Source organism: Natator depressus, chromosome 17 (genome assembly GCF_965152275.1).
Source record: "Natator depressus isolate rNatDep1 chromosome 17, rNatDep2.hap1, whole genome shotgun sequence".
Lineage (NCBI taxonomy): Eukaryota > Metazoa > Chordata > Testudines > Cheloniidae > Natator > Natator depressus.
The window spans coordinates 8,963,456-8,986,901 of NC_134250.1; the positions used below are offsets into that span (position 1 = coordinate 8,963,456).

Genomic DNA, 23,446 nt, shown 5'->3' on the forward strand with positions numbered 1-23,446 from the left:
TATCACAGAACGTTAAAAATATTCTGTAATGTGATGACGTGATCACATGAGCATTCTCTAAATTGAAAGTCTCGTCCACCCCATGTTACGCGAAAAGCATACACACACACACACACACACACACACACACACAAAACAGCCAAAAGTAGAATGTTGCAAGCTTAATTTGCACCACACCAGGTTTCAAGTCACTGGTGCTATTTTTTTCCCTTAATAAATCAATGTTAAAAGAGAAGTTTTTCCAAAAGCAAAGCTTTGGTCTAGTCAGTTGAGGTTAGTAAAAGCATGAATTGGATAGTATTCTGGACCAGGATTGTTGCGTAAATGGGTAAGAGTTGCAAAGTCTACCTATCAAAATACTTTTCTTAAGAGGCCAAGCATGTTGCACTTTGAGAAAGGCAGGTATTAAAATGTGGTTTCACATAGTGGCATGGTACATACAAAAAATTCAATGGAAAGTATTAGATGGCTGATAATAGACCACCACCCCGTTTCTGTCTTGATATCTACCTGTGATCTGTTGCCTTATACTTAGATCATAAGCTCTTTGAGGCAAAGACCATCTTTCTGTTCTGTGTCTGTACAGCACCTACCATAGTGGGGCTCTACATCATGACTGGGTCCTGCTTAGCTCTGCCAAAATACTTTTCTTTCAGCATTGTACATAGTTTTGTTCTGTTGGAGCCTTAATTCAAGAACAAACAAGACCAATTATAAAACATTTGGTATTGTGACAGGTTCCAAGATCCTCAGACAAAAGAGACGAGTAACTTTAGTATGAGATTAGAGAAATTTTTCACCCAATATACAGTTTACTGGTTTTGTACTAGACAAACAAGTGAAAGCAACTTGCTTGTGACCTGGAAAAGATACAAGTCACTGTCTAAATAGCATTGTGTTTCTACTGATAGTGATGTGTGGCATGCCTGTAAACCTATATACATATACAAATTTCACTTATAGGGTAAATTAAGTTGGGGGGAAGGGAGCACGAATTTATTTTAAAAAGAAAAACGGTTACTAACGCAGGCCCTCACCCCCAGCAACTGACTATGCAAGGGGACTTTGCACTGACTTCACTGGGCTCTGTGCAGATGCAGGGGTCAACTTGCAGGATCAGGGCCATAGCTGCTACTATTTTATTACAAAAACAGGTATGATAGAAATAAAGACCATGACACCAGCCATGGTATTATGCTAAAGTAAATGAGACACAAGGGAGGGGACTAGTGACACGGATGTCAAGTAGGGCTGTAGTGATTTTGTTAATTTCATTTTTAAACCAGGTTTCAGAGTAACAGCCGTGTTAGTCTGTATTTGCAAAAAGAAAAGGAGTACTTGTGGCACCTTAGAGACTAACCAATTTATTTGAGCATAAGCTTTCGTGAGCAACAGCTTATGCTCCAATAAATTGGTTAATCTCTAAGGTGCCACAAGTACTCCTTTTATTTTTAAACCAGGAAAAGCTGGAATTTTCGCACTGAAGTGAGCTAAGGGAGCCAACCTGGAGAGATGCTTATAGCCTTTATTGCCCACAGACCTCACTAGGAGTGGCAGGTACTTGTGCTCTGTATTATGGTAGCACCCAGAGACCCCCATTGAGATCAGGGACCCATTGCGCTCGGTGCTGCATGTACACATTAGCAAGGGAGTGTCTGTGCCCTAAAGAATTTACAAGGTGCAGAATCATGTCCGGGGCCGCCAGCCCTGCTGATCAACTCCTCCCGTTATAGACCTCTCAATCACAGATGTTCCTCAGCATGCAGAAGGTGCTGGGAGGGAGCGGGAGGAGCAGGGATTGGATGCGCTTGTGGGAGGTGGCAGAAAGATGCAGGAAAGAGGAGGGGCAGGGGTGGAGGGCCCTTGCGGGAAGGATGAAGTGGGAGCGGGGCCTGAGCTGGAGGTTTGGGGGTCCTCTAAAAGTTTTAAATCAAAACGAGGGTCCTCGGGTTGTTAAAGTTTGAAAACCGCTGATATAGAGAGATCAAGCAACTTGCACAAGGCTACAAATCTTCTGTGCGACCAAGTCAGAAATACTGTAGAACCCTGATCTCCTAAGTCCTGTGCCTAATCAACTGGACCATACCAGTTCTCAGTTTTAAATCATGATAATTTCCTCAATTGTTTAAAAAGGAAAGAAAACTACATTTCCAACCTTCTTCAGAGTTCTGATGCAGCCTCCCCCTCCAACCCAACAAATCCCACACCTTAACAGTACCTCCTTTTATAAAAATCCAGCTAGAAACCTCTGTGACCAATATGTAATTTGTAACTTCCACAAAGCATGTGTCTTATTACAGACCACCTAAAAACTGGCTTCCTGCACACGAGCATTAGTTGAGAGAATTTTTTTTAAAAAAAGTGGTTTTTTGTTTTTTTAATGCAATGGTCAAGTTTTCTGGTTTATTAAAAAAAATGGTAGTTGTGGTGGGAGAAATTATAAAAACATACGTTTTAAGACTAAAAGGATCACTATAATCATTGCATGTCAAAGTAAAATCTTAAAGGAGTGTCCATATTATCCAATACCACGGATTGAATACACAAAATTCTGAAATCTAAAATTTCAGGCAATATACAGAAGGACCAAAAGCTGTTCTCTAATAACCATATGAAAATAGTTCTAAACGAACATTTTTGGACAAGTTACAAGCAATTAAAAAACTTTTTAAACAATGGTGTATCAGTCTCTTTGTTTAAAAGGTTTATATTATTCAAATTCAGCAACTGGATGACTTGTTTTCTGCTGAAAACTCAGGTCAACTTAGCTAGGAAGGAAGGAAGGAAGAAAATGAGCTAAAAGCTATTAAGTATCAGCTAGATAGCTCATGATTGCTTCTGAAGGCAGTGGAGAGGTTAGCAGCAGTCAAAAAAACACCAAACCAAACCACCACCACCACATTATTAACTTTACTGCATATTAAAATCTTTCTGGTACTCTGGCTATTACAAATTAGAGTGTAAATAAAGTCCAGACCTGCCCTTCTATTTCAGAGACCCTAACTAATTCACCAATAGGGGAAATACAACACTGAAAATTTAAAAGGCTGTCAAATTTTAAAAAAAGGACTTCTCAGCAGAGCAACTACTTTAAAAATAAACCATCCATGTATCTTGTTGACCCCAAAAATCTACATATCAGTGTGCAATAGATGAAACAATACAATCTGGACCCTATGCTAAGTCTTCTATAAGAGCACGACTCCTTGCTCCTCCTGACACTGTTACGCATAGACTTCCAAACTCCCCCTGAAATGAACCCATGGAGAGAAAGCCGCCTTTTTTCATGCTAACAACTCTATTGTAACAACATCTTCAGAGGCCATACCCAGGGTCTTAGGGAAAAGTAAACCTTTGGAGCATTTACTTCTCTACTGGAGCATTAACTCATTCACACCCAGAGAGCCTTGCCAGACAAGGAGGAGCTTTCTTTCATGTTTTTGTGTGTTATATTTTCACAGCTGTCAAAAAGAGAACCACGTAGCAAGCAAATTATGTAAACTACCTGATTAGGATAAAATCCTTAATGTAGATAACTTCCTCTCCCCTCCACTCCGCCTCCAGCCCCACACACACTTCCGTTAAAAATAGAAGGAGAAAATATAGGGGTTTCCTCATCTGTTACACGTGTTTTTTTAACCCAGCGAAACAGTTACACCGGCCATTATTTACATTACTCTCTTTATTCCAGTGTGTGATACTGTATACACAAAAGGTTATGTATAGGGCACTGATTCATACATTTTGTTGTTTGCAGCTTACTTGGTTTAAACTTGAATCTTCTTGCCGTACAGTACAATACCATGGCTATGTTGAGATATGCCTGAAGCAAAGACAAGGGCTTAAGGAGTTATTCTTCTCCCACATAGTTTAAGTATAACTAGCTCACAAACCAAGACCGCAAGAGGAAGATGCTAGAAAATTAAAATCCTTTGAAGCACAATTTTTTCCATGAAAAACAATATCTAAAGACCTTTACTCAACTGGTGTTTTTTTTTTTTTTTTTTTTACTCCTAATGGGAAACAACAAGCAATTGTATAAGATCCTTTGAGATTCAGAAATCCTGATGCTTTGAACTTACCTTATATCTTAAAGCCTTCCTGAGGATCCAATCTTTGCAAAACAAAGTTGGAACATGTCTACAGTTTGTCCGAGAAACCACACATAAGCCAGCAAAAGAAAAATTAATACAACAAATAGAATATATATACACACTGTTCTGTTCCAATTTCAGAATTAAAATTTAAAATGCAAACCTGACTGCTATACCCCTCAAACATCTCATTTTAGGAAAGCAATAAAAATAAGGATGAAATAGAAGAACTGGACCCTGCTTGAAGATTTTCAGAGCAAATAAAGCAGACTGGGCTAGCAAAATTATCATGGCTTTCGTAGCAGTTTACTACAGAAAGGTTTAAAAGATTTCAGAGAAAGGTTTAAAATCTCAACATGTGAAATACATTTGAGAGATATTTTAAATCTCTTCACCATAGAAATATTCTAAATCTGTTTTTAACCATTTATTATTTAAAACAGCCGTTCCCACACACAGGATAAGAAGTATATTTATATTTCTGAATAGGGTAGTCATATGTGGCGATACCATGCATGGACAAATCTGGAAGGTTAAAGCAACCAAAACATACCTCCTTTTAAGCAAATGTGTGTCCCCACTGTCCTGGTTACATAGGCTGAAAATACTGTAGCCTCGTTATTCAACAGATTGTTCCCACACAGGCCAAGCTGAGCATTTCAAGAAGATTTTTATACAATTCCCTTTCAGTAATTAGGACAAAAGTGTATCTGAAGCCCAATCATGTTAATACATCTATTAACGGACAAATATGATATTTTAACATTCTTAAACTCAGGTGGTGTTTCTGATCTAAATTCTCAGGTTTGGCTTTTCACCACACAGCAACAGCTAAAACTCCAAGCAATTTTCTTAAAGGTAACATATAGTTAGGGTACAGAAAAGGGTTAAAACACCATGTCAAACAACAAGTCCTGGCACTGCACCAGAAGGGACATGGGAACCAGGGCAGCTGAGTTATAAAGGCCTGATTGTAGCAGCCCACTGGATTGGAAATGACTTGTAGGCCTAATGAAACAAAACTTTGGCAGTAAAACAGAATGAAAGGAATGAGACAATAAAAGACAGGAACAAAGGGAGCAGAGTTGTTTCAGCTTAGCAAAATAAGCTCACTTTGTTGTTCGGAAAAGCCAAAGCCGATTAGGATAAACCAATGACTAAGCATAAGTCTTCCAAACTAATTACACAGTTCACCATGTGAAGAATAATTGCAAGTCTCAAAATAAGGACTACTTTACTTTCACGGGAGTTCTATAAAGCAAGCATTACCTAATAAAAAGCTGAACCATAAGAAGTCCCTTATCATCAGTAGCTTACAGCTTAAAAGGTGCACAACATGCATGTCCTGGGAGAAGTGTAATTCATTAACTTTTAGGGGCTTCCTTCTTCTAGTCAAAATCCTTTAAGAGGCTATTGCTTTTTCTTTTTTGAAATGATACTGGAGTCTTAAACGCTCGAATACATCCTAATCACAGGACAGTGAAGGAAAATATAGGCTAGAATCCATTAGCTAATAGCATGGGGTTTTTTATTTAAGAAAAGTATAACAGTTTAATTATCAACTGAAATGTTGATAATTTGGACCCGTTTCTAAGCTCAGACAAATGTGCTCAGAGAGAGACAGAGTGAGCAAGAGCAGAATTTCATCTCAGGGATTACAGCATTGATTTGGATTAAAATTCCAATAGCATTCTTTTTCACTGGAGAGACGGGGTGGCAGAGATAGGGACAGAATGGCAGAAATTGGACTTCACTTTAATTTTTTTAACCCCCTTTAGGACATTCTGGTTTAAATAATGTAATACATTTTGTTCCTGGGCAGCTTTTCACTTTTGCTTCTGGATCCTCCGGACAAGGCTGCAGTCTCTGGGTTGTAAGCACCGCAGGGCAATGTATATTTATTTTTGAAGTGTTTTAAACTGCTTTTACTGGAATTTTAAAAGATCACAGGCACAATCTTATCAGGTTTAGGTGTAATGAACGCATCTAACGTGGAGGCCAAAACTGACCTTACAGTGTCCTTTTTAAAAAAAAAAAAGTGTATTACATTTTTCACTTATCCACAAAATAGTATTTGAACTCTCAACCCTACTTTCAGCGGACACAACGGACTCAGTTCAGTTCTACCCAGAAGAGTGTATTAGGATCCCCCTCAACACAAAGAACCACGGCATACACTAGTGCGTAAGGCACTGGACTGAAAACAAGGAGGGAGCAGAGGAAGGCTAAAGTAGCTTTAAGCCACTCTTGCATCCTCCGAATTCTGGGCTGCTCTGTCCTGACATAAGCCACCCCAGGGGTTTGTCTCAATTACAGCAGCCTATCCTCAGCTGCAGTGAAGCAAGCCACGACTCTTCCCCCAACACACCTACCCATCCCCTCTTCTGGCCTACCCCCTATGCCAGGGCTTGCAAGAGGGGTCCTCAGAAGAAAGCTTTAGTGCTGTCTTCCTCCGTTCCTTTCCTTGGGGAATCCTCCAGATCCAGGGATTTCTTTCAGAGCCACTGCTCACAGATCTGGCCCTTTTATCCAGTGTCATAATAATTACACATAATACCTAGCTCCTATATCAGTGTTTCTCAAATGTGGCCACCAGGGGCTTTTCTTGCAGCCACAGCCGGCTGTGATTTGGGAGGGGGAGGCAGGGGAGCAGTGGCCCCTCTCGCTTGCTCCCTGTTGCTCCTGGATGCACAGCCTTGGTGTTGGTTGTTGGGGCTTCCAGTTGGGCCCTGCCCCCCTCTGGAGACACCTGGGGTACAATGGTGGAGGAGCAGGCAGCTGGTAAGTTCCCCACCTTCCCAGAGGCAATGGGCCTCAGGCTTTGGGCTTCAGCCCAGGAGTGGCATGGAAGGCAGGCTCTGGCTGCGTGGCTTTGGGTTCTGTCCCCTAGCCATAGGGCTTCAGGGTCCGGCCCCCCGCTGCCTCCCCAGCCAATCCTCCCCGCACCTCCCCATCACCCTGGCCCCTGCTGCCTCCCCCGATCTTCCGTCCAGGACTTAATTGGTCCCCAGACTTGCCGGGACTGAGTAAATCTGCTGTGAAAACTGATACTTGTATGTTTCTTTGTATCACTTTTCATAGCAGACTTACTGGCTAGCAATAAATAAATTACAGTGATTTGGATGTGTATTTGTGCATATTTATTTGCTTTTCCTAAAGGTAATTAAGTATTTTAGGAAAAAGCGTGAGCGCGGCCAGCAGCAAGAGTTGGTCGCCACACTCTGAGGCCACCAAATAATTTGTCCTGATGACCCCTGTCCTATATAGTAATTTTCATCAGTAGATCTCCAAGTGCTTTTTGTACAGAGGTCAGAGCAGAAGTGAGGGTTTCAGCCCAGAATTCTATCCCTGCCTCTGCCACTCACCTGCTATATGATCTTGAGCAAATTGCTTCTCTCTCGGCCTCTGTTACCCAGCCCATGCTTTGTCTATATTGTCTATTTAGATCATAAACTCCTCGCAGCAGACATGCTCTTTTGTGCCTTTGTACAGTGCTTAGCACAATGGGGACCCATCTCTGCTTACTGCCATAAAACCACCACCAACTGCCACCCCCACCACTCAAACTGTGCCTTCTCATTTACCCAAAAGAACCTGATCTATTCTGTATCTAGTCCTGAGCTTGTCCCATCTTGGGACAAGCCAGACTTTCTGTAACAAGGCCCACTAAGTTTATAAAAGCTTCTGCTCATGTATTCAGTATTACCTACCCCAGTGTCCAAAAATCACGAGTTGCCCCCTCCCCACCCCAAATCATGAGATTTTTTTAAAAATAATAATAAATTGTGTGTTCTTTTTCTCTCTTGTTTTTGAGCCTTTGGGACACACTCCAGTCATGTTTTCCAGCTTTCCTCTGCAACTAAAAGGGCTAAAACTTCCCTTATTTGTTAAATGAAAGATTCTTTAAAGGAAAGCAACAAACATCGGGTGACTTGTGATAAAAGTCACAGGAGTTAGAATTGCAAATACACAGCAATGCTCCCTGGCAAGTGTTTGTATCTAAAATAAAATCTAATGGGGAATCTAAAATAACTGCAGTTTTTGCTTTTTACTTTTAAGTTTCTGTCATTGAACTTGGAGAATGATGTGGTTTCAAATAAAATGCTGGAGGCCCCTTCCTACCAGCTATATTTCAACTAATGAATGATACCCAATCAGTTTGGCCCACAACCTGGTAGCCATCTTATCCCCGAGGTGTATTTTGAGAGCTATCTGAAGTTATGGAAGCAGCCACTCGCCTTTTGTTAAGCTTCTCTCTGTAACAAGCAAAAACAAGATTTCTAGAACCACATCACTGGTTAAGTATTTTTTTTCACCCCAATAAATATATCAAATATTTCAAAGAAAAAGGAAGCAGCTGGAGCCGTTCTTATCAAACACGGGAGGCATCTCAGGAATGTCCATTGTATAGGGCCTTTTTTTGTTGTCTATGAGAAAAGAAAGTGCTCAGCAATTCCAATCCTTGCAGCCGCGCTGATGATCCATCATGAAATATTATTTGTATTAAACTACAAGCGAGATTGAGGCTCCGTTGTGCTAGGCACTGTACGAACACATTGTAAGAGAAAGAGTCCCTGCCCTGCAGAACTTATCTGCCTTTTCTAGTTAGATTGTGAAAGGTAGGAGGGAAATAGGCACAGAGATGGAAATCAACTTGCCCAATCAACTGGCCCAGTGGCAGAGCCAAGGATAGATTCCAGGTCTCACATGCCAGTCCACTGTATCACTTTACTAGGTCTTAATGTCAGGTGTGCTGAACACCCACCAGCACTGACACACATTGTGTTACAGGTGCTCAACACCTCTCAGAATCAGGCCCTTAGACACTACCACCAGATGACCGCAAATCTGAAACACAGCCCACCTGTGAGGTTAGCATTTTTATACTACCTCATGTACGAGTAAACTGAGGCACAGAAAGCGTAAAATGTCTCACCACGGTCATGCAGCAAGTCACAGCAGAATCAAGACAAGAAGTCAGGGGTCTTTTCTCCAAGCCACATGCTCTTACAGTTAGTGTACTGGACTGGGTTCATTCCCAGCTCTGCAACAGTCCTCCTAGAGACATTGCCTAAATCACTTAACCTCTTTGCCCAAGTTCCTCATCGGTAAAATAAAGGTAGGACTTTCCTACCTCACAGGTGTGCTGTGAGGGTAAATGTTGGGGAGACACTCATACTATAATGATTAGAACTAGAGAAGAGCCAGTTAACACATAACATTGTTGTATACTATAATAGTAATACCTAGCTCTTGTACTTTTCATCAGTAGACTAGAACACAGATCTCTCGAGCCCCAGTGCTCTTACCACTAGGAAACACTGCCTCGCATTATCACACTCATGCAGCTGTGTCACTTCAATGATACATGACTATTTGGTCTCAGTACTGATTAAAAGATGCTCGTTGTTGAAGGCCAGAGCAAAGGCTTTCAGATGTGACTCATGATTTTGGGTGCCTTCATTTTTGGGTCCCCAACTTGAGAACACTTCAAAAGGACCCAATTTTTATGAAGTACCGAGCACCCTCCTTCTAAAAGTCAGGCCCCTCTTAAAGCTGTCTCTAATCAGGCATCCATATTTTGAAGCAACCAGAATCACTAGTCCCTTTTGAAACCTTGGCCTGGCTATCTGCATTCTCAGAGACGGAGAAACTGCAAGCATGAAACTACCAGATGGCAAAATTAAAAGACTATATTAAGGGTGCACTCAGGCAATATGCAAAGCACATACATCAAAACTATTATTAACTTCAAAAAATACAGGTTAGAGGAGTTCTGCAGTTTTGATAATGACTACAGAAGTAGCATCCAAAAGCTCATATAATCCTTTAATAAAAGGCTCAGCAGCCTGTAAACATCCTGCCGGAATCGAAGATTATTATTGAAAATAAAATGAATGGCTTGCAAAGCAACTATCAATCCAGCACAGGAACAATTTATAAGCACCACTCCTCTGCCCTCAACAAAATAACGTGTGGCCAAGGCTCTCAGAGGCTTTTTTAAAACGCCCAACAGGGACTGCGAGCTGCTCTGCTCTGTGGAACCTGATGTGTCCTCCTGCAACTCTACAACCAAAATCATCAATTATTGCCAACAAAAACTGGGAATTCAGTTGTGTGGACTAGCAGGGCTTTAGTGCCAGTAAATACCTGGAGGCCTGAGACACTGTGGCAACAGAAGTCCATTTCTTTTCCGTCTCTTAAAGGTCAGCTCACCCTACCAGGCCAATATAAAACAGCTCAAAGAGTTTCTAGGATGTTGCCCAGACCATTACTGAGAGTATTGCAGAATGCAACCTGTTGGAGCAATTGGTTTACAAGTAAAGAACAACAATGGTGCAAGAATTTCCAATGAATTATGGTAGTCACTGCATGCACTAGCATTCAAAGGCCATCATATGGTGATGGATTAACAGCAACAAGTTCTTCCCAACGTATTTTGGACTGATTAAAAAAAATTCAAAAAGGGGCACCTCTCTGAAGCTCTAGGCACTCCTGACACAAGTTATTTATAACAACAAAAAAATGAAATGGTCTCTCTGCCCTGACCAGAATGCAGCACCCCCATGCATCACAAAACTTTCCTCCCTTGCACAGATCTTATCCCTCCACAGCTGTCCGAAAAAAGAAATGTACCATGCAGCCTACCCTGAATACCAAAAGAACAGAAATATTTTCTTGAGCAGGAGGGAGCTGGTTCCAAAGTAGAGGGTCCCCCAGAGAGAATAAACTATCAAGCCTCTCCCTAAAAAATCAAGGGGGATCCAGCTCAAATGCTTCTATTGATTGCAGATGCTGCAGTGTGACATGGCAAGAGATGTCATCTGTTGGATAGGAAGGTCCCAAGTCATTTAGGACTTAACCAAAAGGAATAGAATGAGGTGGGGTTTAGGCACAGTACTTAATTTCAGAGCAAGAGAGATAAGGAGACAAAAGATGACTAGTGAAACACATTCTGCTTTGCCTACCTCACCTGATGCTTTTAAGAGCAAATTCAAGAGTAACTTGTTTAAAGTGTCTGAAAGAGTTTTCAGTGAGATTGCACCTAAAGTCTCCCAAATGGATCTCTTGCACTAATCAAGAATCATGTTCAGAAGACTTTTGCCTAATGCTCATATATAACAAGAGAACGTTATGCTGGCTCATTAAGGTGACAGAAGGCTGTAAATCCTTTAGAGCAGGGTCACCCAAACTTTGCAGCAGACGATAACTTTCTGGAAGCTACAGAGTCCTAAAGTTTGCTTGACTTAATTGGCCCATTGGGTTTTCAAGTGAAACTGCTTCGGTTCCATTTCAGTGGCAGGCTTGGAAGAATTAAAATTGAAATATCCCAAAGCACACTGCGTAAACTTGCCATTGCATAACCTCGTCACATTACTTCGGACTTGGGAGCCTCCTGCAAAACAATGCATTTTGGGAAGGGTCTTGCCTTCTTTTGTAGGCCACGTCTTAAGAGGACAATCAACCTGAAACCTAATCAATTAAGAAAAAAAAGTTAAAAGTCTTTCTAAGTATTGCACGTGTCCCTGAATCCTGCTGACATCTTTTGTGGTTTTACAATCACGTTGCCCTAATTTAAATTTAACCTGCCTCCTCCTGCATTGCTGTGTGATTGATCCACGCAGACAAAAAGGTGAATGGAATGACTGTATTGTGCCAGAAGTGCAAATGACTATGTGCAAAGCACAGCAAACAAAATGGGGAAAAGAGAAAAATATTCTCTCTAATCAGAGTTTTCATAATCGTAAATGTTACTGTAACAGTTGCAGGTAAAAACAATTTCAGACAGAGGTGTGATTATTAAGTTGACAGGGATCCTTTAGAGACAAAGATGGCATTGCAGACTCAGCAAGCTGCTTTTTGAGTGGTTGGAGTCATTGCCACTTTGGACTTGAAATTATCTGTTTAGAAAGACTCAGGGATCCAAGTGCTCTACAATAGCTTTCTCTGCTTTCCCACACGGCCCCAATCCTGAAACAGAATCCTTGCAGACACAGAAGCCCTCTCGTACAGAGCCCAGTTTGAGTGGGATATCATGCTAATACGCAGGCCTGTCTGCAAAGATCCAATTGCAAGATTAAGCCTATATTTGTTCCTTTCTTGAAAATATCCTCTTCTAACATTCTGGTAGTTCCAGGTCTTCTTCAGTGGTCCTATGTCACTTCACAGGATGTTTCTGCAACATCCAAAAAGGACCTTGCTCAGGGAACTTTTTTAAAAGAAAATCAAATAGACATTCTGGTGTTACAGACAGGACTTCTGTTATTCCTAAGGCTCTATTATCAGCTATTGGCATAATGTAATGACTCCACATAAACTCTCTGGATCTCACTCACACACACCCCTTTTCCCACTGTAATTTCTGTTAAATAGGAAGCTGGTTTTACGATGTATGAAATATTATATAATCACTTATCCAAGCGCCAAATTCTTCCTTGAGATACACACATGCAACTTTTAATGATTTAGTTACTAACTTTTATTAAAGAAACAAAGCTGTCAACAGTAAAACTGTTTTTTTTAAATATATGCATTATAAATACAAAAGGAAATACTGGGCTGATTTCAATAAATGTACCTAAAGGCAAAAGTTAGCTCCACATTTGATTGTGACTCTTGCTGCAGTTTTTCAAAATATATTTATAAAACAGAAGGAATTCAAACTATGCAGTGTTGACTTGTGCTGGCACTCACCTTGCCAAACTGTTCGAAGTATTGCTTTACATCTTCCACTACTGTATTAGCAGATAATCCACCTACAAATATTTTCTTTGTTCTTGTGACCATCTGTAAGAAATTACAAAACAAGCATACAGTTTAACCAGATTATTCAAAACATTTGTGAAGAAATATTCTCGTTAACTTGGTTAGGGACGGCATCTGAAAAATATTTTTTTCACATAAAGCAATTCAGAATCTATTCAATTATATTTGGTATTTCTTGTTTCAAAGGGGAGGCTAGGTATCAGCATTCAAAAATACTGTACTAGTCCCCTTAGGTATTTTTTTTTAAATAAACATTTTTATTGTGGTTCTCAATGCAAACACAACTGAAAAAAGTTATAGTATAGGATCAAATTTCCTGTGCCTACTAGCTGTAGTTTCAGAAAGACAAGCAGGTGATCAGTGATTATATTGCACGTAAGGGATTCATAGATGCCAAGGCTAGAAGGGACCACTGTGATTCTCTAGTGAGTCTCAGAGTAGCAGCTGTGTTAGTCTGTATTCACAAAAAGAAAAGGAGTACTTGTGGCACCTTAGAGACTAACAAATTTGTTTCGTGAGCGACAGCTCACTTCATCGGATGCATCCAATGAAGTGAGCTGTCGCTCACAAAAGCTTATGCTCAAATGAATTTTAGTCTCTAAGGTGCCACAAGCACTCCTTTTCTTTCTAGTGAGTCTGACCTCCTGTATAACACAAGCCATAGGACTTCCCTGAATTAATTCCTGTTTGAACTAAAGCATATCTGGATTTTAAAATTGCCAGGGATGGAGAAGCCTTTACAGCCCTTGGCCAGCTGATCCAATGGTTAAATTACCCTCACCGCTACGGTTGCCAATTTTCTGATAACAAAAAACTGACCACCCTGGCTCCGCTCCTCCTCCGAGGTCCTGCCCCCACTCACTCCATCCCCCATCCCTCCGTCGTTCGCTCTCCCCCACGCTCACTCACTTTCACTTGGCTACGGCAGGGGTGCAAAAGGGGGTGAGAGCTCTGGCTGGGGGTGCAGGAAGGGGTTCCGGGCTGGCGCCGAGGGGTTCAAAGTATGGGAGGGGGCTCAGAGGTGGCGCCGAGGGGTTCGGGATGTGGGAGGGGATGTGGTCTCTGCGGTGCGGCTGGGGATGAGGGACTTTGGGTGCAGGAGGGGGCTCCGGAATGTGGGAGGGGGCTCAGGGTTGGGGCAGGGAGTTGGGGTGTGAGCTCTGGGCTGGGACTGAAGGGTTTGGGATGCAGGAAGGTGCTCTGGGCTGGGGCTTGGGCTCCAGGAGAGAGTTTGGCGGCAGGAGGGGGCTCAGGTCTGGTGGGGTGCAGGCTCTGGGAGCAAGTTAGGTAGCAGGACAGGGTTCCAACCTGGGGCAGTGAGTTGGGGTACGGGCGGGGTTTGGGATGCTGGCAGGCAGCTCCCAGAAGCGGCTGGCATGTCCAGCTCCTAGGCGGAGGGGTTGGGGGAGCTGCAGATCCAGCATTTGGGGCAAGTGCAGCAGCAGCACGCAGAGCCCCAGTGGCCACTCCTACACCTAGGAGCCAGACATGCCGGCTGCTTCTGGGAGCCACGCGGTGCCAGGGCACGCAGGGAGCCTGCCTTAGCCCTGCTGCGCCGCCGACTGGACTTTAAGCAGCCTGGTCAGTGGTCCCTGTTCAACCGGGCTTTCCGGACACCTGCCAACTCTACTCACCGTTAAAACTCTGTTATTACTTTCCATGGATCAGATTCAAAGGAAATTGCCCACTTCATTTAGATTTCAGAATAACTAAAAAGACGCCTACCCACCCCAACATGCATTAACAATGCCATTTAAAACCCAGCCGCATTAAAATGATCAATTCAGCAGGAGCTCAGGCAGCCACCTACAGACATTTCTTTTCGCCTCTTCATAGTCTAGGAGGCACGCCCTCGGCCCTCTCCACAAGCCCTGTAGACCAGTGGTTCTCAACCAGGGGTCTGGGGCCCCCTGGGGGGGGCCACGAGCAGGTTTCAGGGGGGCCGCGAAGCCGAACCAGCATTAGACTCACCGGTGCCCCGGATAGAAAGCTGAAGCCCCGCCACCTGGGGCTGAAGCCCAAGACTGAGCAACTTATCTTCGCGGGAGCCCCTGTGGCCTGAGGCCCCAGGCAATTACCCTGCTTGCTACCCTCTAACGCCGGCCCTGGCTTTTATATGCTGAAAATCAGTTATTGTGGCACAGGTAGGCACAGGTGGAGTTTTATAACATGTTGAGGGGGCCTCAGAAAGAAAGAGGTTGAGAACCTCTCGTGTAGAACATGTGTCTTTTTCACCATTCTCAGAAGTTCATCAAATTTGGACTATTTCCAATCAGGGGTGGAGAGCAAGTTCCAGAGTCCTGGAGCCCTCACAGAGAATGCCCTGCCAGCAGCTCCTCTTTTGTAACACCTCAGATCCAGCTCAAGCACCCCTGCTAATAGCAGCTATGGCAATATGGCATGGGGAGAGAGGTGGACAGTCACATAAGCCACTCCCAAGCCATTTAGGGCTTTATTGGGCAGAATCAAAACTTTAAACTCCACCAACAGGCAGCCAACGCACATCAGGAGCACTAATGTCATATGATCCCAGACAGACGACCAGGTCAGTAAGCAAGCTGCTATCTTCTGCACTTTCATGCCACTTTCTTCTGTATGGCCCAGCTATTTTGCAGTGGGAATCAAGAGTAAGAAAGACAATACAGGAAAAGATCCTTAATGCTGGTGAAAAGAACTAGCAGACAATATCAGACCAAACATACATTTTGAAAGTTTATGGCAGTTTACTAACTGAAAGCACGGCTCAAATGGGTACATAGAGATGCCATGTATAAAAGAACCTGATTTTGTGTGTTCCATCAGACACAGAATGGGCTTCGCAGAGGCATTCAAACTTATAAAGGGTACAGTGAAAAATGCATCACTCACTCCTTTTTACTTTGCCCCATAACCTGAAAACAAAAAGTCCGTTAAATTAATGGCTGGTAGATTTAGAACCAATAAAAGGAAATAGCAGCATGGACAGTCAGCCTGGGTAATTCATTTCTGCAACTATTCAACTGAAATGCAGGGGCTGGATTTATTTTTTTAAAGGGCCAGATATATTTTATGACAATTGGCAAAGTTTACGATTATGCAAATTAGTGCCTTGTCTACACGGAGGATTTGACCTGACTAACCAGCCAAGAGGATAGCTACAACAGTGCAAGTCCCCTAATATAGACAGGTAAAGCCATTATTTGTGTTGGTGGAGCTTAGTCTAGTTTCAAGCAAGAATAATCTCCACTGGTGAAAATAGCCTGTCTTTGACTGTCTATGCTAAGGCTTTGTATTGGTGCCACTATACTGGTGACTAGCCACGACTGACTGAAACTGGGTCAAGTCTCCAATACAGTCAAGGCCTAAGGCAAGCAAAATTGAATCCCATGTTCCTTGCTGTAAATCTACAAGGAGTCTGAAAGGAATCCCTCCATTCCTTACAGCAAAAACACATGGGAACTCTCTCTTCATTTGAGGCACCAAGTACTAGCCCTGGGCTAAAGCAGGATCCCAAACTAGATTTGATCTGGTATTACAAACTCTTAAGGTCCTAAAGACATACACAAAGAAAAGCACAATCAATCCTGCTTCAAACCAACCAGGATGCCCCAAATAGCTGATAAATCAGATGCTCCTTTGATGCCTACAAATTAACAGTTTTCTAGACAGCACTCTGGGAGCCTTAATCATGATCCCTCCAGCATAAAGACAAACATTCCCAAAGATGGCTAAGAAAAAAAAAAGCCACTGGCTTGTGTGTGCATACAAGGAAGGACCAGAAGGCTCTTGCTTAAAAAAATACTGTTGTAAACTCCAGGCATGCACAATCAAGACAAGAACCTCCGTTGAGCCATTCTACCAAGGACTGCCTTAAATTACAGATATTGGTACACTACTCTGATTGGTGTAAATAGCTACCGGATTTACTAACAGCTTGTCTATACAGGGAATCTAGAATAGCTATTGTTGATTAACTCCATAAATGGACACTTATTCCAGAGTAAGAGCGCTGCCCTCTGAATTAGCTTAATCTGGATTTAACATGCTCCTTATCTTATTCCAGATTAATTATCCCACGCTTTTATAATGTGGAAGGCTATAACTATAATCAAACACTGTTACAAACACAAGGCTCTGTCCTGCAAATCAGATCCCATTGAAATCAGTGATTCTTCCAAAACCGGCATCTGCCCAGCTGGATCCATTGGATGACTAAAGACTAAGCCTTCTACCTCTACCAAGCTCAGACTCTGCACAGAAAACCTGGAGTATAGAAAAAAGTAAACATCACTCCAATTTCCAATGCTATCAAAATCTGCTATAGATACTTCCCCAAACTGTCACCACAGCCATGTTTTAAAGACTTAATTTTATTTATTTATTTATGGTGGTGGGGAGAGAGAGAGAGTGGTATCAGAATTCAATTATTCCTTTCCTCTCTGCAATCTGGGATTCTACAACCGATGTCCAAGCATATATTTTCCTGCAGAAAATTGTCATTTACAAATAAGAATTTGCAACTAAAGGATTTTGCGAGCCTGTGAAGAGCCCTCTTGCCTGTTGCATTTGATTTAAGATTGGGCCAAGGCTCTGGTGTCATATAAAAGAGGGAGGAAGGCAATTATTCTAAGTAATATTTGAAATCATCATCATTCTTTAGATTCGAACAAGAAAGAAAGAAAAAGCTACTTCTTTTGGAAGCAAGACAGAACGGTAAAAAAAAAAAAAAATCCCCGTGTTTCAATAGATTCATTCCAAGCAAGTATTTGTAATGACAAGCAAATGCACCACACTGTAATGCCCAGACATGTGTTGCAAAGTGGGAAGTGGTTTCAGAAAGCAGCTCTTTGGTAGAAAAGAGAGACAAAATTAAGTCTGCTTTTGCAATCTATGTTTTCCTGAAAAGACAGTTCAATTGCTTTGTGATACATATTCCCCTCAGTGAATGAATACAAGTAATTTGTTGCCTTAGCAATTCTTCCAACCCTGACATGCTTAAATACGAGATTTCTTTGTCTTCCTTCTACCCATGGCACAAGCCACCACAGGGAGCCAGTCAGCGCGAATGTCCAGATCACCAACAACTCAAGCAAGAGCATCAAGAAGATCAAGATCGCAGTGTGACACCATGCAGACGTCTGCGCCTTCAGCACCGCCCAATAGAAAATGTCCTGTGGCCAAGACTGGACAAGATGAGCAGGTGTATCCAAGCTCCATCTTCTGCAAGATCTACACCCCAACATCCCTGCTGGCAACAACTGTGAGAAGTGGGGCTTGGCACTGGATGGGGAACTCAAATACACCAACCCGGCCTCCAGCACCAGAGTCAAGGAAGGGGCCAATAAGGAGGTACCGGGGGTCCTAGTCTCGTACCATGTGAAGGTAAAGCTGGTCCTGTGTCAGGGTGAGGATGTGCCTGTGGCACTTCCCTTCCTGCTAATTCACCCCAAGCTCCCAGAGCAAGCCACTCTGTTATGGCTCCCGTCAGCTGTCCCAAAGACGGATGTACCCATCCACACCAATCTCATCAAATATGAAACCAACTATGGGGCAGGACAATGACATTATATTAGAGGACTTCACCCACCTGCAGCTTAAGGGGTACAAGGATGATGACCATTTTTGTTGGGGGGGAGAGGACTGGGCTACCCTTTCCCTCCCCCATCCCCCCCCCCCCCGGCAGCAAATATGGGGCCTGTCGTCTGTGGATTTCAACCATCTATGTCTACGCTTTTTTAATTCTCCCCCTCCCCTCCAAAAGGGGGCCTCCAAGGAATTTATTTTTCTTTTGTCCTACAGATAAAAGAAAAGAGAAAAAGGAAAGGAAAATAAAAAGAAAAGAAAAAAGAAAAACCATAACCACGCCTCCAAACTGTGCACAGTTTATTATTTCACCTTTCTACCTGCTCTGTCTAAGATTATGAATTACTCCACGAATGTGAATGACTGATAGCATGTGGTTGTAACAGACATAATGGTTTGAAGGGCAGCATTTTTCAGATAATGACCTCAAAGTGCTTTGCAGACACAAAGTAATGAAAACTCACAACCACAGTGAGATAAGGCACTTCCTGAGGTCATACAGCAAGTAAACAGAGTGGGAATGGAACCCAAGAGTCCTGATTCTCAAGCCCTGTCTAGACGTGGAATTGGTGGCCAGCAATTTATGTAACTGGGACAGACAAGGATAGTTGTGATTTCAAGCATATGAACGCTTAACCAGTATAATTTGCAGCTTCGCTGGCTTCCAGCCATTAGATGGGTGAATTGGGACTAATCCCAATTACAAACAAATCTTAGGATTCAGGCTCTAACCAGTAAACTCTCTCTCATTAGCCAGACAGATGAGTTCTGAGTCTTCACTGGGATAAAATAAACCCAAGTAGCAGAGATTATCCAGAGAGCTGAAACCAAAAGCATTGACCAAGAACCCCCAAATTATCACCTTATTCCAAGTGCGACATGGAAGCCAGCTACCCTCGCCATCCTAATCACAAGAAGGACATCGAACACAATCTTTTACAATGCAATTTTGTAACAGTTCACAGAAATATTCTAATAATGGAAGTATTACAGTCAAAATCTAAGAGTACATCAGAAGAAACAAAGGGCTCGTGGGTGGTTAGTGGGTGGTGACAGTAAGGGTGGTACTTGACAGCTTTGTGGTTGTAGGCAGCAGAGAAGAGGATGGACCCACGAGCGTGTTTGTTTTTGGTATTTGTTGGTTTTGGATTTTAAATTTTATGTAATTTTCCCCCCATATAAAACCAGCACTATTTGGGGAAGAAAATAATTGCCATTGTTGCTCAGGAGTCATTTCAACGTAGAGACAACAAAAAGCAGAGGAAAATCTAAGAATAGAGCTTAAATTTCTTATTTAAAATGTCAAAATATCTCTAAATTTCAATATTTCACTTAAATTTTTCATCCAAACAAAATTTTGTTGGGGAAATATTTTTATTAATTATCTTTTTTTTTTTTAGGGTAGAGGAATGATGGTCTGGTTAATCCATTAAAAATTAATGTTTATGAATGGTAGCATTCAGCCTCCACTCTTTCTGAATCCATGTCTTTGTTCTAAATTTATCATCCACAGTATTCTGGAAGATTATGTACAGTTTGGAAATAAAATGCTTCTGGCTGTTTGTACATTGAAGGTGTGTCTGTGCCTATTGCAGGAAATGATAGCAGAGAGAGGGATGCAACTTTGGTTACAAAGTCTGTTAATTTTAAGTACCTGCAAAATTGTTCTGTTCCTATACTATGTTGTTGCTGCAGTTAATCGAAGCATGTGAGACTGTTACTGAGGAAAGTCATTTAAGATTATAATCCCTTTATGGGCCCATGTTTTGGGAAATGTATTTGCCTCTGCAGGCTGAAATTGACCAAGTCCTGTAATAGAGCGTGGTAGTGAAATATGGTTTTGGAGAGAGGAGTTCTCTGACTTCATGCCAATTTTGCAGGGGCCGGATTATAATCAGATTGTTTTTAGCCATATTGGGTAATTCTTGTTTTAAACAATAGGCTAAAGAGTCAATCTGAAAGATGAAATGCCTATCCTATTGAATCAAGTGTCATATCAACAATACATGATGTGGGATCGAAGTGAAGTGTCGCCATTCGCATATGAGACATAGTAATGTTGCAAGCTTACAGAGTTTTCAGCTTGGAATAGCCAGCGACCTACTTAATTTCCTTGCATATTTGTAATTTATCAGTGCTAATCCAGGGTTTGTTGTTTTTCCACTAGAATTATTTGATAGCTTGATCCAGTGATTTTTTAAAAAATAAATGGCATTTAAAGTAATTAGGGACTTTGCAACAGTCAAAGCATCTCTGATTCTCAGAGTATCTATTCACATTTTTAGATAAGAAAAGGTCAAATTCTTTTTTAATGTGGAGGTTACCTATCAGAAGAATTTAAGGTAAAGGTTTTAAAAATATTGTTTTCTTACTGTTCTTTTCATATGGCTTTTCTTGTGTATTCTGTTTTACGGAACGCTTCTTATTTTGGGAAGCATGGACTATTAAAACGTCACACAGGTAAACTGTACATTTCCCCCTCAGTGAGGATTAGATAATTTTGTGCGTGCCATTGCATTTTTATAAAACCTCCCACTGTGAAGCAAAAAGTGTATTGAAGTTGGGGTCACCCAACAGATGTAGTTCTCTTAGGAGTAAAAATCACCTATATAGGAGTACATGGCAGCAGGGTCAGAGATTATCTTTGAAAAGTCATGGAAGACGGGAGAGATTCCAGAAGACTGGAAAAGGGCAAATATAGTGCCAATCTATAAAAGGGGAAATATGAACAACACGGGGAATTACAGACCAGTCATCTTAACTTCTGTACCCAGAAAGATAACGGAGCAAATAATTAAGCAATCAATTTGCAAACATCTAGAAGATAATAAGGTGATAAGTAACAGTCAGCATGGATTTGTCAAAAACAAATTGTGTCAAACCAACCTGATAGCTTTCTTGGACAGGGTAACAAGCCTTGTGAATAGGGGAGAAGCGATAGACGTGGTATATCTTGACTTTAGTAAAGCTTTTGATATGGTCTCGCATGACCTTCTCATAAACAAACTCGGGAAATGCAACCTTGATGAAGCTACTCTAAGGTGGGTGCCTCTGGAGTTAGTCATTTGTAATCTCAGCTAACTGTGTGTACATGAGACATTCCTTCAGCCTTCATTTCCCAGGCATTTCAATTTGACAGAGCTTGACTGGAGGACTAAGGTGTAAAACTGTTTAATCTGCATCACAAATTGGGGAAAGTAATTTAACTTCAGAGGAAACTAATTAGATATAAAGCTAAAATGTTTCTTAGGGTACCTGTCTCTCTACATATGTGTGTGTGTGTAGAAAGAAAGAGAGAGAAAAAGAGAAAAAGAAAGCATTATAGCTTGCTCACCTAATCAGCAGTTTGACATTCCATCACTCTTGGTGTCTATTGCCTTCTAAATAGGTTTATAATTGGAAAAATTATCTTTAGTATATAAGCTGAAATATATTTTATACTCCATTATGCTGTACATTCTGGCTACCATATAACCTATGATTAAAAACAACAATAACTCACCTAATGGGGAAAGTGATCTTGTAACTAAATTACCAGAACTCTTCAGCAGAATACAAAACCAAAGGTAAGAATTCTCCAAAGTTTCCTGTCTCTGGGATTCCATGAGCAAGTTCCAAAAGGCTATTTTTTAAAAAAAATGAATTCAACAGCTTCTATGAAAGAAAGTTAACATTTACCAAGAGCTGCCAATTATTTACTATTCTTAGAATAGAGGAGAAAAGCATCATAACCCCAATATCACTAGGTGGTTGGCAAATGATGGTTTTTCATGGTGAGAGTTATGTTTTATCTGGTATAAAACAGACACTGGAGTTTATGCACAATGGATGAAATTCATTCCTATGCTGAGAGCTAGCACATGGCCTATGTGCCACTTACGATGTACTTAAGCACATAAAATAGGATTTAAGTGGGACTTAAATGTTGCACTTGCGTTGTCCTTGCCCCCCACACAGGAGTGAATTTTACCCTATCTGATTAGTATCAAGCCACAAAAATGTAGCACTGTGAAGTTTATGTATCAAGTGAATCTTTTAGCCATATAAACATGCTGGGCCAGATTCTTGTGACAGTAAATCAGTATAGCTTCACTGAGCAACAAGGGAGCTAGATTCTATTCTGCCTCAGGTATCTCAAACGAAATTGTCACCTTGGTTTCTGCTGTAGAGTCTCTGTGGCTACTAGTGAAAAAACTCAAGTTCTTTATTCAGTTGAAGGTACAGCAAAAGCAATAGTTGCATTAGCACCCAAGGCTTCCCCATGGCTCCCAGAGTCAAACTGTAACCTTTTTGAGAGGGATCAGCTCTCAGAACAAGGGCCACTCATCCTCCATGCCCAAACATCCTTCGCCTCTCTGCTAACGTCACCCCAAAAGCTGTCAGTCGGCGACAACGCTGTTCTCAGTAGGAGCTGCTGGATGTTGAGAACTTTGTTTAGGTGCCTAAATGGGAGAACCATTCTCTTGAAAAACTGCCCCCAAGTGTGGGTGCCAAGATCTTTTGCGGGGGCGGAGGGGGAGAAATCTGGTCAAGTCAAGTCAATGAGTTTTAAAGGCTACAATGAAATTCACCAGTAAGAGCTTGTCCTCTAGAGAGCCACTGACCCAGCACTACTGGAATGACCACCACCCTCACAGCTGTTTTCTATTGCCATGTTCTAGTAAACAGATTTCTGAGTTACTGAAGCATAGAGGAGATGGGGTGGAGGGGTAGAGAGAAAATCTACTTTAAGTTTTCCTGGTTACTTTAGCTTCTTTTCACTGTGTGGTCTCAATAAAACTAAATTCTCCAGAGAGTGCAGAAAATTTAGCTCACGTGCAGGTCTGGCTACTGTTCGACAACATTTAAATTATGTTTGCAGTGTTGTTGTAGCCATGTTGGCCCCAGGATGTTGAGAGAGACAAGGTGGGTGAGGTACTATCCTTTATTGGACCAATTTCTGTTGGTGAGAGAGAGACAAGCTTTTGAGCTTACATAGTGACCAGAAGAAGAGCTCTGTGTAAGCTCAAAAGCTTCCCTCTCTC

At 41.8% G+C, this 23,446-nt stretch overlaps 1 protein-coding gene and 1 pseudogene across 15 annotated transcripts in view; one reads left to right on the top strand and one right to left on the bottom strand.

Moving 5' to 3' along the window:
- Positions 1-23,446, bottom strand: part of MSI2 (musashi RNA binding protein 2) — a 382,062-nt gene that overhangs the window by 258,929 nt on the left and 99,687 nt on the right. For all 15 annotated transcript variants that reach the window (XM_074974408.1, XM_074974416.1, XM_074974413.1 and 12 more), the window contains one exon: positions 12,789-12,881. In XM_074974408.1, coding sequence (XP_074830509.1) covers positions 12,789-12,881 — 93 coding nt within the window. The remainder of the gene's footprint in view (positions 1-12,788; positions 12,882-23,446) is intronic.
- On the top strand, positions 17,802-19,827 carry LOC142000549 (beta-arrestin-2 pseudogene; annotated as a pseudogene).